This window comes from Aulonocara stuartgranti (assembly GCF_965226115.1).
Source record: "Aulonocara stuartgranti genome assembly, chromosome: 16".
In the NCBI taxonomy this organism is placed as follows: domain Eukaryota; kingdom Metazoa; phylum Chordata; class Actinopteri; order Cichliformes; family Cichlidae; genus Aulonocara; species Aulonocara stuartgranti.
In genome coordinates this window covers 16,733,388-16,748,308 of record NC_138952.1, presented here as the reverse complement: position 1 = coordinate 16,748,308, position 14,921 = coordinate 16,733,388, and the positions used below count along the sequence as shown (strand labels likewise).

The 14,921-nt window shown below is 41.3% G+C and overlaps 3 protein-coding genes across 5 annotated transcripts in view; 2 read left to right on the top strand and 1 right to left on the bottom strand.

Annotated features, from left to right (window-relative positions):
- ppp1r9ala (protein phosphatase 1 regulatory subunit 9A-like A) overlaps positions 1 to 2,091 on the top strand; it is a 28,908-nt gene extending 26,817 nt beyond the window's left edge. For all 3 annotated transcript variants that reach the window (XM_082508874.1, XM_082508873.1, XM_082508875.1), the window contains one exon: positions 956 to 2,091. In XM_082508874.1, the coding sequence (XP_082365000.1) occupies positions 956 to 1,114 (159 nt within the window). In that variant the 3' untranslated portion in view covers positions 1,115 to 2,091. The remainder of the gene's footprint in view (positions 1 to 955) is intronic.
- A 561-nt stretch (positions 2,092 to 2,652) lies between these two features.
- On the bottom strand, positions 2,653 to 8,773 carry pdk1 (pyruvate dehydrogenase kinase, isozyme 1). The gene is made up of 11 exons (XM_082508465.1): positions 8,169 to 8,773; positions 6,973 to 7,114; positions 6,799 to 6,870; positions 6,525 to 6,709; positions 5,586 to 5,675; positions 5,401 to 5,478; positions 5,204 to 5,280; positions 5,009 to 5,107; positions 4,772 to 4,882; positions 4,324 to 4,437; positions 2,653 to 4,221 (listed from the first exon to the last, which is right to left on the bottom strand). The coding sequence occupies exons 1-11, from the start codon at positions 8,275 to 8,277 to the stop codon at positions 4,081 to 4,083; spliced, it is 1,218 nt and encodes a 405-aa protein (XP_082364591.1). The 5' UTR covers positions 8,278 to 8,773; the 3' UTR covers positions 2,653 to 4,080.
- A 436-nt stretch (positions 8,774 to 9,209) lies between these two features.
- Positions 9,210 to 11,510, top strand: nup62l (nucleoporin 62 like). Its single transcript, XM_082508464.1, has 3 exons — positions 9,210 to 9,392; positions 9,509 to 11,020; positions 11,113 to 11,510. The coding sequence occupies exons 2-3, from the start codon at positions 9,515 to 9,517 to the stop codon at positions 11,269 to 11,271; spliced, it is 1,665 nt and encodes a 554-aa protein (XP_082364590.1). The 5' UTR covers positions 9,210 to 9,392; positions 9,509 to 9,514; the 3' UTR covers positions 11,272 to 11,510.
- The last annotated feature ends 3,411 nt before the right edge of the window (positions 11,511 to 14,921 follow it).

The following is a 14,921-nucleotide window of genomic DNA, read 5'->3' as shown; positions in this document are numbered from 1 at the left end:
TTACAAATGAGTCAGTGTTGTAGATTGATCAAAGTTTGTTATAGAAAAAAATCTTCAGTCAGGTCAGCCTGTGACTGCCACCTTGTGGCCAGATTTAGGTTTCACATTTCTAACGGGTGTGGGGTTAAAGTCATGTCACGAAGCGTATTAGTTAGACTGTGGTGTTTATAAGACTAAATATTTGTCTGATTTCACTGCTACATTTGCATTTCTTATAACACAAGTTTGAAACTAAAATATGTTAAAAGTATATTAAAAAAAGTTGTTTCTTTGTAAAAGGGCAGCGTTAGAGCTGATTTAGACTTTTGCAGTGAATCTTTGTGGAGCCTACGATATAACCTGTGTAAGAGGCCAACATCGTGGACAGCATTTATGGGGGTGGGTGTGTGGCATAAATGCCTTGTGGTCGTCACCTGGTGTTTTATATTCAATGGCAGCTCATAGAAACAAATAAAACTCCAGGACTTGTTTCCCTCCTGGGTCCTCACTCTTTGATGTGGTCAGGTTTTTGTTCCTCAAGCTTTCCCACTTTACATTCCCTCACATGCATCCTGGTGGTTTCAGCAAACCTTCCTTTAAACATTTGCTGGCATATAGTCCTTACATTGAGGTAATGATTGTTATTTACTCAGTGGTAAATTCAAAAACTGCTGTGAAAAAGTAGTCCCTAGTAGCATAGGAGGGGTTTGCAGTGACAACACACGGACGGCATCAATTTCTCCATACATCCACAGTTAGCGCTGTCTCTCTACTAAACATGTCAGTTTGAAGATCCCAGGGGTTTTTTTGTGATATTTTCTGACAGTTAACATAATTAAATTGTGATGAAATAAATGGTTTGAAATGTCCTAATATTGAAATGTTTCAGTAATGGTATGGAAAATGTGGTGGAATTATATTTACCCCAAGTCTGTGCTTGATTTATTGATTTATTTTAAATTTTCTTTTCTGTCAGGCACTTGGAGTGACGAGTCAGAGTGATCGCTCAACCATCAAGAAAAAGCTGAAGGACATGCGGAAGGCCCAAGAGAAGCTGGAGAAGCAGCGGGAGAAACGAGAGAAGGAGGTTCGACGCAGTGCAAAACTGCCCCTGTCCAGTGACTCCGTCTGCTGAGGCGTCACTTCGGCGATTATGCATTGCATAAAGTTCATCAACATCACAATCCGGAGAGAAATGTTTTGTTTGTTTGTTTTTAAAATAACGTGACATTGTCCATGCCGGCAGCCACAGAACATATCCGTGCCAGGAGCAGCCCTGTGCTGTGATTTATGTTTATACTGTTTGTTTTCTCCAAAATGCATCATCAAAATCAAATTTTAACTCAAAGATGGCAAACGTCAAAACGTTTTCCAAAAAAGAGATCCTAGCCTTTTTACCACTAAAAAGTCAGAAGTGATAATTATTAAAGTCTGTATTGAGACATAATGTAGTTCCTGCAGATCATGCACACATTTACCTATCGAAGTCAAATGTATACTGATTTTTTTTCTTTTTTTGTTAAAGCATTTTATATTTTTTCTAAAATGATATGCCCGTTTCAGTGTTGAACGGTTAATGTACAGCTGGATAAAAGCACTATATTTGTCTTTTAAGCTTCAAGGGGCTACAAGGTTTTAAATGTATAAATGAGTTTTATACATGTGCCTATTAACTGCATATCTTTTTTTTTTTTAATTTTTACTTAAATATCATTGTTCATTTTATATTATCAAAAATTTTCTACTAAGTAGAATAGCTAGGCCATCATTTTTGCTGAATGGAAAAGCAAAAAGAAATCAAGCTGGGACAAGGTGAATGCTGCTCTGCTGTCCCCAAGTCTGTGTCGTTAGTGATGCTCCATGTAAATACAAACAGCGTGCAGGTCTGCTACACGTGCACCTCACTGGTCCATTAAACAGCTTGTGACAATGACTTGTGCGATGCGGGATTTGAGGTCTAAACAGTAAAGAGTTCACCGCGAAACCGAAGTGCTTCCTTTCCTCTCGAGCATGACTCCACGTTGCGTATCGATTGAGACATTGGACTGCAACCGCAAAATCAGAGAAATGTTTCTTGGTGTATGCAACGTCAATAAACTAATTTTCACTTTATGTGGCCTGTGTGCTTTTATGTTGCTGCTCTTTCAAAAAGCAAAGCTTGTATGCACAACAGTCTCAGGGTTAGCTTCACAGACCTGAGTCAAAACCCACCCAAGTAACGAGGTGAATATTCGACTGATTGCTTAAGATGTTGCTACAGCTTTTATATACAGCTGCAGACTATTAAAGTCTGCTTTAACCAGATGTCAGTGATGTTGCTCATCTGGCACACAATTCACAGGTGAGTGTAAAGAAAGTGATGTTATTGTCATCGTTGGTTTGCTGTAGCTGAGGCAGCTTGCAAAAGTCGTATCCAGCACTAATTTCATTCGACTAAAAATAGAGGAGTGAGTCTTGAGAAAGTAAAGCCATTTTTCTCTTGGACTCAGTTTGTGTGAAAACTTGTTATGAGATCACTGTGTGCAAGTCCAGTTACATTCTGACTAATACTGTCAGAGCAATAACAAACGCCTCATCGTGGCAGCACATCAGTCAATTTGCCGGATGAGTTAAACATGTGACATAAGTCTCGATCCAGCAGACGTGTGGTCTAAAACTAAAAACAGGCAGTAGTCAGTGTTTGTAACAGTTTATTGAAACTTTTGCCCCACGGCAATGATTTCATATCTGATGCCTTCAACAGTCAAACTGCTGGTGTTACAGTTTTAATTACATACTTGACAGAAATCAGTGATCACAAATAAACAAGTTTGTCTCACCTCGACTCTGCATGCACAAAGCTATTTTAACAAAAGTAATTATCTGGAAAATAACCTACTATACTGAACATGATCCACTCAGACAACTGCAGATAGTGTAACATGGAAAACAAGGACTTCTGTCAGTTTAGCTGAATGAGCCCAAATAATACAACCACAGCACTAAAATACTGTATTAAGTTTCCTTATAGGACACAGAAGAATCATGTGGAAAAGAGTTCAAGGTTGTATCTTCTTTTAAAGCATAACAGAAAACCACAAACACTGACCCAATAAACCACACCAGCTGCAACCCTCCCAATAAATACCCAACATTCTCAAGCTAGCATGTAAAACAAGTGCAATTTACAGACAGCAAATCAAACCTTTTTTCCATCACGTTACTTTAACCAATACCCTGTTAGAAATGCCCTAATAAATAAACAAAAGAAACACGAGAAGTGCTTAGAAGACAGCAGCTTAACAAAAAGCAAAGCTTTTAATTTCACATCAGCTGTGCTTTTCTTTCAAAGTAACAGACTCCACAAAAACAGGGGAGAGAAACTCTACGCACAGATAAACTGTAACAGGAGAAACTAAAGTTCACCGTAATTAAACCAGACAAAGGAAAAGCTTCAAAGCAGCAAAGCAAACTAAACTTTTGCTGATACCTGCAAGGACAACCTCACATAAACGCGAGTTCAGAGCTTTAATACATTGTCCTCCGACCCCGATGGCATTGAACCCTGCAGACCACTTGTTTTGCTGAGACCTCTGCTAATACAAACAATACAACATGGCTTTTAAGTCTTATTCTTAAAGCATCACAAAAATTATACATGTCCTGATAAACGCATCAGGTGATCTTTAGCTCATCAGACAAACATGACACCTTTGCAAGCTTTGTCCACCAGAGCGCGCTGACAGCTGTGCAGTACCATCTTGTTCATCATTTAAAGAGAAAACATGAATGTATGTTTAAATTGTTGATTTCTCTGCACCTGCAAGTTTTTCATGTCGAATATAAATATAAAACATAAAAAACATACAGCTTGCATTTGTTGAAACCTGGTCCTGGTAGATAACAGTTAACATTTAAGATGAATGGGGAAAACCAAGAGCTGCTGCACTTTAAAGTACTGATCATAACAAAGCCATTGTTCCATGTGGATTATATGGCACTAAAACTTTGTTCTATTATTCTTTAAGCTTTGTTTGTAAATAACTGAAGGGTTTGATGTAATTACTGCCACACGCTCACACATTCGGTTACGTCTCTTGCGCACTTTCATTTACATTTGATCTACAAGCTACGAAATGTCGTCATGTCCTTTGGCTCTTTGCTCGGGACGCACCAGTCGTCTGCCTCGTGGATGGTGTTGTAGTGTTTCCAGGCTGACTTGTTGTACACCGGGAGCCTCTCGATGGACTCTGTGGATAGTGCCTAAAACGTGATTGAAGGGGAAAGAAAAAAAAAAAAAAGATACTTTAGGAATGTGCTCTTCTCTCTAAAAGAGGCACTAATGCTGCTGTGAAACTGGGTTACCCGTATGTAGATCACAGCATCGATTCCGTAACCCTCCATAGAATACAACTTGAGGTCTCCTTGAAAGTAGCGAGCGTACAGTCGTGAGATGGGCAGGCCATACCCATAACCAGCCTAAAGAGAAATGAAGCAGAGTTCATCCAGATAAAGTCTGAAACAACAGAGCAGCTCCATGACAAAGACAGCATTCACTGGAACAAAGTGACTGGCTGTGGATTTTCTCTGGAACATAGGGTAAAATTGCAGCAGTGCTTTTTGTTTTGATAGGTGGGACGTGTGAAAGCCCTGCAAAAGGAACTCTAGAACTTCAGGGCGTATACGGGATAGCTGGATACCTACCCCAGCTGTGGAGACGCTGGTACAGCTGTTTCCATTTTCAAACACTCACTGATTGATTTCTCTTTGACACTGATTCAGTCACTAGTGATGATAAATTAGGAGTATTCACCAGAGGAGCAGCACGAGATCCGTCGATGCTGGGTCTCGGAGCAGTCGAGTACGTGTAGGTGAACAGCCTGTCGATTTTACGCAGTGGCACACCACCTCCACGGTCGCTCACCTCACAAAGCAAACAGCATGAATAAACACAAGCTCCTCCGAAACGTACACAAAAACCTGAAGGAGTTTTCAATGCCAAGTTTGCTGCTTTAACCTTTACTGTACAGGAGTTTATCTGCACATTTACCTTGACTGTGAGATCTTCAGTTCCCAGAGCAACCTGTGTATGGATAGAAGGGTACTCCATGGCATCTCCGTATAACTCCATGGTGGCCCTCATGGCGTTCTGTGACAAGTGTTTATCCAAATGTTTAACATTGGAAAAGAGATATTTTGAAATATAAAATGCTGACATATATGAAGACAGGCTTTTAAAAAGCACCTTATAAAGTTCAAACACCATGTGATACAGATGAGATGGAACATAGACCATGGTGACAGGTTTCCCCTTCTCTTTGGCTATCAGGACAAACAGATGATTGGAAAACATTTGATTACGTTACAATTCATTCATTAACCAGTTCAAAGAGCGGCATCATTGAAACTGTTTGTGTTGTTTCTTCTAACTACATAAATTACCATTGAATTCCTCCAGGACCAGCTCAGGAGAGTTCATGTAATACCGATCACAAAGGTTTCTTGCATTTTCGTAGGCATCTACAAGGAAGTGGTTTGTTTTTGTTACATGGCGCTTGCAAACTGGAAGAACAGCATAGATTAACACTTTTCTCCGGCATGTTTCTATAAATATAAGAAAGTCTCACCTCTGATAACCTCGCTGACCCGACAGTGTGGATCAATACTGCCAATCTGTTTGGGGTGTGCAGGATTCACCTTCCCTCCAAAGAGCAGAGCTACAGAAAAAACACACAACATGAACATTGTGAAGTCTTAATACTTACTGATATTTGTCTCTGTAAGTTCAGGGTTTCATGTGAGACCTTTTGATTAGAGCTAAAACAAAACTGATGAGCAGTACCATCCTGAGGGGACCTGAGCCGTAACGAGTTCTTCCAGTGTCGCCATATGCAGGAAATTCTAATAAAAACTTTGGTTGAAATTCCATCCACTCATTGTTTATCTGGGTTCAGGTCACAGAGTCCACCCTAAGCAGATATGCCCAGACCTCCCTCTACCCATCCACCTCCTCCAATTTATCCAGGGGGACATTGAGGTGCTCCTAAGCCAGAAGAGAGCCATAAACTCTCCAGCGTGTGCTAGGTCTCTTCCAGGGCCTTCTGCTGGTAGGATATACCTGAAACACCTCATGCATTGATTAGGTATCCTGGTCAGATGCCTGAACCACTTGAACTGGCTCCTTTAGATGTGGAAAAGTGGAAACTCTACTCTGAGCCCCTTCTGAATGACTCACAATATTTAGCGATGTCCAAAATAAGCCATATTTTATTTATTTATCTACAATGTTTTTATAGCGTAGCTTTACGCAAGTGAGCTTGTTTTGGTCTTTGCTGTCTGTAAATAAAACACAAGTCATTTAGTTTTCGTGCAACTGCCAGAAAATGACACTGGGTGGGGTCTGTTGATTCCTGGTTTACTGTAGCAGGAGTTTTAAAACGACACAGACAGCCTGAAACCTCAGATATCTTCTCAGCACAGACGTTTGGCTCCTGAACCCAAGGGCTTTCATTTCCAAACAAGTACAGCTCAGCAATCACATTACAAAAAATACAACATGTGCTCACTGTGCTGGTTGAGCAGCATCCTGATGGAAATCCTGCTCATGTAGAAGCGATCCAGAAAATACTGAACATTCTGGCTGACGATGGGATCTGTGCCGTACGCCTCCTTGTACTCCACAACGCCCTGAGCCATGGTGGGAATGACATCATTGTGGCGATTTCTGATATTTATCACAGCATCTGTGAAACTAATTGAAGACATAAAAGTTAAGGCAATGCGTGAAAAGAATCTGCAGGAATAGATGAGCTGTTGCAGTGGTTAAAAGAGGAAACCTACTCATATGTGACTTTCTCGTCGTCTGCATTTTTGTCTTTGAACTCGAGAATCTCCTGAAGACTCTGCATGTACCTACATGGGGGGAAAATTATCTTTTTGTATTTCACAGACTGGCAAGAGTTAAATACTGTTAATTCGTTAAAATTAAGTGGAAAAAAAGGAGAACCTGCATACCAGCTCTGGACCAATCGGACTGATGGCGTCCTCAATAAGTTGTCTGGCAGCAAGTTAATTTCCTTCATGATGTTGGCCAGCCTCACAGGTAACTCCTGTCTGAGGAAGTTGAAGGATGTTTTCACACATGCATTTTCTGAACCTGAGAGAGAAACAAAAGGCACATTTTTTAATAATTTTGCTTGAAAAATGGGAAACAGGTGGAGCAAGCTACTGAACATGTGCAAAGATACATATAAATACAAATATACAAGGCAAAAAATGTACTGGAAAACTGGAATACTTGGGACCGTCGGCCATTTGGTTTTGGAACTGAAGAAGCCTCTCCGATGTGAGGTGAAACGTCTTCAAGACACTTATAGAAGTCCAGTCACTTTCTTTCCCAGCTCCTTAAACTACCATGAACAGGATGACTGAGAACCTACAAAGACATCTGCTGCAGATAGTTTTTAGGCCTGGCACTTCTTTTTTGCGCCCTACTTGTCCAGTTTCCAGTTTAAACAAATGCAAGGATTACTATGAACACTAATAAAGTCTGGTCCTTAGAAGCATTACTCAAATAAATCAACACTTTTGCACAATCCTGTAAATGTAACATGATAAAAGTTTTTCCATGTCACCCACTTCTAGTTAGCATCAAGGCTGGATTACATATCAGATGCAAAACTACCCCCAAACCATTCAGGCTCCATAACCTCTTATAACTGTAAACCTTCCATAGTTTCAGCAAACTGGACCATTTTCAGTATGAAATAGAGAAAATCAACCAATCAATCAAGGGCCTAACATTCACTCTTACATTCAAGTCTTCAAGCTTGACTTACACAGACAGGGCATATATCCCATTAGTCATGTGTTAAGAGATACTTTAAAATCCCTTCCTGTTTAATACGAGGAAGTGTAATAAGGGGAGGCTAGATGATTTTAAGAGTATCATTCGTCTTGTGAAATACATCCTTGTGGTATCAACTACCTTTACATCACAGAAGGAAAAGCCTGTGTTAGGACCGTTTGTGTGGCAGTTATCCTCGGTTTAACTTTACATTAGTTTGTTTTTTCTATTTCCATATAGTTTCCTGGATGTGTATGAATCATACACGTTGTATGATGATTCTCCTTATTTTAGGGCAGAGTATCGTTAACGATGTAGTAAAGCATTATGTTAGTAAATATCTACTAGTCTTGCAGCTTCTTACCAAAATCCAGAAACTGCTTCATTGATAGAGGGGATGGTGAGAATTTGGAATAGTAGTCGATGTCCTTCCCTATGGACACGCTGCTCCTCAGAAACCTTAAAATCCTCATGCTGGCACGTTTTGTATTGCTTCACTTCCAGCTGTGACTGCTGCTTAATAAATAAATAAACAAGCGGTACTCTTTTTTTAGGTTTAATTGCAATTAGCATCCACAGCAACAGAGCCTAGCGAGGGCTGCAGCTTGGTTTGCTAATCTGTGTTGACACAAGCTTGTTAGCTAACCTTAACAGCCTGCCAACACACAAGTAATTAATGATTTGTTTTTTCGTAATTTGGTGCAGTTTCAGCCTCCATTCTCAGAGCTTCGGCACTGTTTTCCTAAATCGCCTTTTACTTCAGCTTCTCTTGGTCAGATGCCGTGGAAAGGAGAGTGTGCGGCCAGTAAATTCAAAGACGTCACAGCGACATCAAGATAAGCTACCTCTTCAAGCAAACTTTGACCAAAATTTGGTGTAACGTTATAGCTAAACGTTACACAGCCAAACTGTTAACGTTGAAAAACAATCGAGGAGTTTTTCAGAAGTTCCCGTGAAGTTTGTGAACTGGCTTCTTGTGGTTTTGAAGCAATTTTTTGAGTTAAACTAACATAGGCGTGTGCAACAAAATAGAACAATATTCGTTTTGCTCTAGAAAACCGTTCTAATAACGCGCCTTCTTGTTACTTAGAATTATTTGTATCTTAACTTTATAGAATAATGTTCATTTTATGTAACTTTCGATTTTGGTGGGAAGCAGCTCGAACTGCGTACAAACGTAAACCCTCTTGTTGTTAATTTGGTCTTTGATAACGTGAGCGTCCTAATCTCCGACGTATGTCTGCTAGGTGACAAGCCAAACCAATCAAAGTTTGAGTTATCTGAAATTATAATTCTTATTGGTCGTTAGACCTGCCAATATTACTAAGAAAGGCGGGTTGTACTCCGCTAGACAAAATACAGGGCAAATAAACAGCTTGTTTTTCAGGCCAACTGCCGTCATTTCCTTTAGTTGACTACTGAACTGCCTACTTGAAAAAGTGTCGAGGCAGCTGGCCACGTTTTTAAGAAGGATATGTTGCCAGTTTTCTATCGTTGTTACGACTAAAGTGACATTAAGAAGGGTGTAGTCAACTTTATTAGACGCCAACGTCTAGAAAGCCGTCGTAAAAGAGAAGCCGATTCTTCGGTAAGTTCCCCCTGGTCTGTGTGTTTGTGACCCGCCAAAAGCTAAACGATTCAGCGAGGAAGTAACCATTTTGTGCGTTCGTCGATTTTAATAATGTTATTTTTTTTATCTTTAAGGAGAAAATGAGCGGCGCTTTCACCTTTGGGCAGCCCTCTTCGGGCTTTACTTTCGGAACGCAGAAAACCACAGCCTCGGCCCCGGCCCCTACCACCGGCTTTGGACTGACAACGTCCACTCCTGCAGCCACCGGAGGGGGCTTCACTTTCGGCTCATCCATCCAGACCCAGAGCACTACCAACCCCACCGGTGGTTTCAGCTTTGGCACCCCAGCAAAGTCCACAGCAGCCGGCGGGGGTTTCTCTTTTGGGGCACCCACCACAACCTTTGGAATGAATGCAGCTCCTCCAACCACAACAGCAGCTTCAGGGTTGACTTTGGGCTCCACGGCGACTCAAGCAGCAGGGTCGGGGTTCACTCTGGGTGGAGTTTTGTCTGCGCAGACCACCGCTACTGCACCTGCAGGAGGGGGCTTCACCTTTGGAGCTGCATCTCAGGCTCAAACCCAGCCTGTAGCAACAGCCGCACCAGCAGCCTCCACAGCACCAAGTGGCCTCTCATTTGGAGGGTTCAGCTTCGGAGCTACCAAGGTCCAGGTGACATCAGCGGCAGCCTCCACCACCACAACCAACACCAGCACCACAGGTGGAGGCTTCAGCTTCGGCACCAGTGCTCCCTCCAGCCTTGCCCAGCCAACCTCCACCGCCGCTGCTGCTGCCGCTGCCGCAACAGGACAGGGTGGAGGGTTTACCTTTGGGATTAAACCGTCATCAACCCCAGCTCCTCCTGCATCCACCCAGGCCCCACCATCTTTCGGGCCTTCTCTCTTCGCTCAGCCTGTCACAACAGCTGCTGCCACAGCTGCAGGTCCAGGCTTCGCTTTCAATGCCGTTTCAGCTTCAGCAGCAAGCACATCCACAGCAACAACCACGGCTACTGGTGGAGGTTTGACTTTTATGATCAAACCTCTGGTTCCAGCAGCCACCACATCTGCCCCCCCCTCTACCGCTACAGCTGCAGCCTCCACGACAGGTACTATTACAGGCTTCTTGCTGGGAGCCAAAACTTCATCGATCACAAGCACCACGACAGCTGCTTCAGCCACAACCACTGCCAGCACCACCAGCACAGCTCCTCCAGTGATGACCTATGCCCAGCTAGAGGGGCTCATTAACAAGTGGAGTCTTGAGCTGGAGGACCAGGAGAGACATTTCTTACAGCAGGCAACTCAGGTGAATGCCTGGGACCGCATGCTGGTGGAGAACGGAGAGAAGATCACATCCCTCCACAAGGAGATGGAGAAAGTGAAGCTGGATCAGAGGAGGCTGAACCAGGAGCTGGATTTCATCCTGTCCCAACAGAAGGAGCTGGAAGATTTGCTCTGCCCCCTCGAGGAGTCGGTAAAAGAGCAAAGTGGAACCATCTACATGCAGAACGCCGACGAGGAGCGTGAAAGAACATACAAGCTCGCTGAGAACGTGGACGCACAGCTGAAGAGGATGTCGCAGGACCTGAAGGAGATCATCGAGCACCTGAACACGTCCAGCGGCCCGGCTGACACCAGTGATCCGGTAAGATGACGCCTCCGGTTTTTGATAATCGATAAGATTAACAAAGATTTACTCACGTAATTCATGTCTAATTTCCTTTTTTTCATCATCAGCTGCAGCAGATCTGTAAGATCCTCAACGCCCACATGGATTCACTTCAGTGGATCGATCAGAACTCTGTTCTGCTGCAGAGAAAGGTCGAGGAAGTGTCCAAACTTTGCGACACCCAACGAAAGGAGCAGGAGAAAACCTTCCGGTTAACATTCGACTGATCTGCAGTAAATACTTTTACTTGTGTGCTTACATTTTTACTCTGTAATCAGAGGTGTCATCAGGGCTTTAGATGGTGTAGATCCAACCTTCATTACTGTTATTTTGAGTTTTCTTGGTTGCATAAAGATTGATATTTTCAGTGCATTTGCCTTTAGAGTAGTGAAAAGGATCCTCTCTTTCTATGTCAATTGTTATGTTTGTTCTAAAAAGTCTGATTAAATAAACCTTTGGAATGGAAGTCTTTTTTTTGTTTTGTTTTTTAATTATCAAATCAAATCACTTTTATTGTCACATCACATGTGCAGGTACATTGGTACAGCACATGTGAGTGAAATTCTTGTGTGCGAGCTTCACAAGCAACAGAGTTGTGCAAAATACAATAATGTAAACAAGCAAAATACAAGAATGGCTACATCTGAAACTAATAAATATATGTACAATATATAATAGTATATGCATTTCTGGATGTGTATACTAAATATTTTTCTACGTGTGTGTACACATGTTACAAATTAAATAGAGTAAACAATAAATAAAATATATAAAAAATATACAGAGTTGAGACATGTGCAAAACAGTGGGCATTAAATACAAAATTATTTTCTGTGTCAGAGGGAGTGCTTTGTTCACATATCCGGTGCCCCTGTAATAGCTGAATTACAGCTAAGCATATATATTTTGATAAGAGAGGTGTGGATGGAATTGATTTGTTCTATTTACAGATTTAAGTTTGTGCAGTAAACAAAAAAACAAACTGTTGATGGACAAATAAGGCAAACATGAACTTCTACCATGCCACCTTCTGGTGCAAACAAGCCATATCTCTTATTACTAAAGATAACTGTTTTTCAAAGGTTGTCAATATGGCACGTTGAACAGGCCACATAATACTTGGACTGAAATGGATGCAGGATTTGTTGCTTTTTATTTTGTTAGACTGGCAGCTGAAACTTTTTGCATCAGTAATCATTTCCTGCAGGAACCATTTGGTGATACTCAAAGCGCTTCCATCACAAGGATCAGGGTCTAAATTAAGTTTCTGGGACTTCATTAAAGTGCTATTTCCCGATTTTGGCACTTGTTGGTAAGTCGGCTGGCTTAGCCTCTAGCGCAGGGTGTCAAACTCATTTTGGTTCATGGGCCAAATACAGCTTAAACTGGCATGTACAGTGGGGCAAAAAAGTATTTAGTCAGCCACCGATTGTGCAAGTTCCCCCACTTAAAATGATGACAGAGGTCAGTAATTTGCACCAGAGGTACACTTCAACTGTGAGAGACAGAATGTGAAAAAAAAAAAAAAAAAAAAAATCTCCATGAATCCACATGGTAGGATTTGTAAAGAATTTATTCGTAAATCAGGGTGGAAAATAAGTATTTGGTCAATAACAAAAATACAACTCAAGACTTTGTAACATAACCTTTGTTGGCAATAACAGAGGTCAAACGTTTACTATAGGTCTTTACCAGGTTTGCACACACAGTAGCTGGTATTTTGGCCCATTCCTCCATGCAGATCTTCTTGAGAGCAGTGATGTTTTGGGGCTGTCGCCGAGCAACACGGACTTTCAACTCCCGCCACAGATTTTCTATGGGGTTGAGGTCTGGAGACTGGCTAGGCCACTCCAGGACTTTCAAATGCTTCTTACGGAGCCACTCTTTTGTTGCCCGGGCGGTGTGTTTTGGATCATTGTCATGTTGGAAGACCCAATCCTCTGCTGTATCATCCATGTGCTCTCTGGCAAACTTCAGACGGGCCTGGACATGCACTGGCTTCAGCAGCGGAACACGTCTGGCACTGCGGGATTTGATTCCCTGCCGTTGTAGTGTGTTACTGATGGTGACCTTTGTTACTTTGGTCCCAGCTCTCTGCAGGTCATTCACCAGGTCCCCCCGTGTGGTTCTGGGATCTTTGCTCACCGTTCTCATGATCATTTTGACCCCACGGGATGAGATCTTGCGTGGAGCCCCAGATCGAGGGAGATTATCAGTGGTCTTGTATGTCTTCCATTTTCTGATGATTGCTCCCACAGTTGATTTTTTCACACCAAGCTGCTTGCCTATTGTAGATTCACTCTTCCCAGTCTGGTGCAGGTCTACAATACTTTTCCTGGTGTCCTTCGAAAGCTCTTTGGTCTTGGCCATGGCGGAGTTTGGAGTCTGACTGTTTGAGGCTGTGGACAGGTGTCTTTTATACAGATGATGAGTTCAAGCAGGTGCCATTCATACAGGTAACGAGTGGGGGACAGAAAAGCTTCTTACAGAAGATGTTACAGGTCTGTGAGAGCCAGAGATTTTCCTTGTTTGAGGTGACCAAATACTTATTTTCCACCCTAATTTACGAATAAATTCTTTACAAATCCTACCATGTGAATTCATGGATTTTTTTTTCACATTCTGTCTCTCACAGTTGAAGTGTACCTCTGGTGCAAATTACTGACCTCTGTCATCATTTTAAGTGGGGGAACTTGCACAATCGGTGGCTGACTAAATACTTTTTTGCCCCACTGTAGGCCAATCCAGTAGCACCACTATATAACTTTAATTTACTTTATACTTTATTTTCCCTGAAGAAGAAACTTGTTCTGGATCCCAAACAAGAAAAAAAGTTTTTTATAACTATAATAAAAACTTTCAAGAAATTATTACTAGCTGAAAAGTAAACAATTACTGTAAATCTTAGTTTTAGCATCGGTTATTACAATATTACAACTGATGAGACTTTGATGATTATCGAGACTCTGAATGCCTTCAAGACTGAAAGTCAACTGCTTTCAAAGATTTCTGTTTTTAAGGTATTACCTGTACTGATTTTCCTAAATCTTGTCTCTGACATATGCAAATTAAAAACACCCAAACTAATAAAAACTAAAGACTTTCAAACAATGACAGCTAAACTGAAGCAAGGAAACCCACCGTGGAATCAAACCAAAATGAAACTGAATTTTAAAAACAAAAAAAACCAATTAAATTTATTTTTAAAAAGCAAGTTAAAAAAAAAAGCTTTCTATCAATTTCTACTCCTGTGTAGTGAAGCTGGGCTCACCACAATAAGAGCCCCAAAACACATTTCATTGAAAATCTGGAGTAACTAGTGATTTCACTGGACTTTTTACACTTTGCAAAGCCATACATTTCTGATGATGATCATAGCCAAGCTAAGATTTCAGTTTTCATTTGCTGGTTATTTTTTAAAAATGCAGACAAATTGTGCTGGAAGCCTCTTAACTCTTCAGTTTACAGCTTTTATTAAGAGGAAGTGATTCTGCCAGTAGAGTCCAATTTTTAGTGCCATAAATAGTTGTTTGTTATGTTTTATGTAATTACTCATTTACATTCTGCCTGACTGGGCTGGAAGAGTCGGGCAGAATGGGTCTGGAAGTAATAAATAAATAAAAAATGCAAATGAAGAAAATATAATACAAATCAAAACTCATGTATGCAAAATAATATTTAATAAAAAAAAATTTAATGGCTAGAAACTCGATTTTCAAAAATGAGAGTTTTCTAACAACTGCTTCATGGTTCAGACTTTAAAGGGTAAAATTTATATTTATCAGCCATTAAAAATGCTCATACGGATAGATCAGCAGATAACTAATACTGGCTGCTAAATCAGTCGGGCTCTTATCGTCAGCAAAGAGTTTTCAGA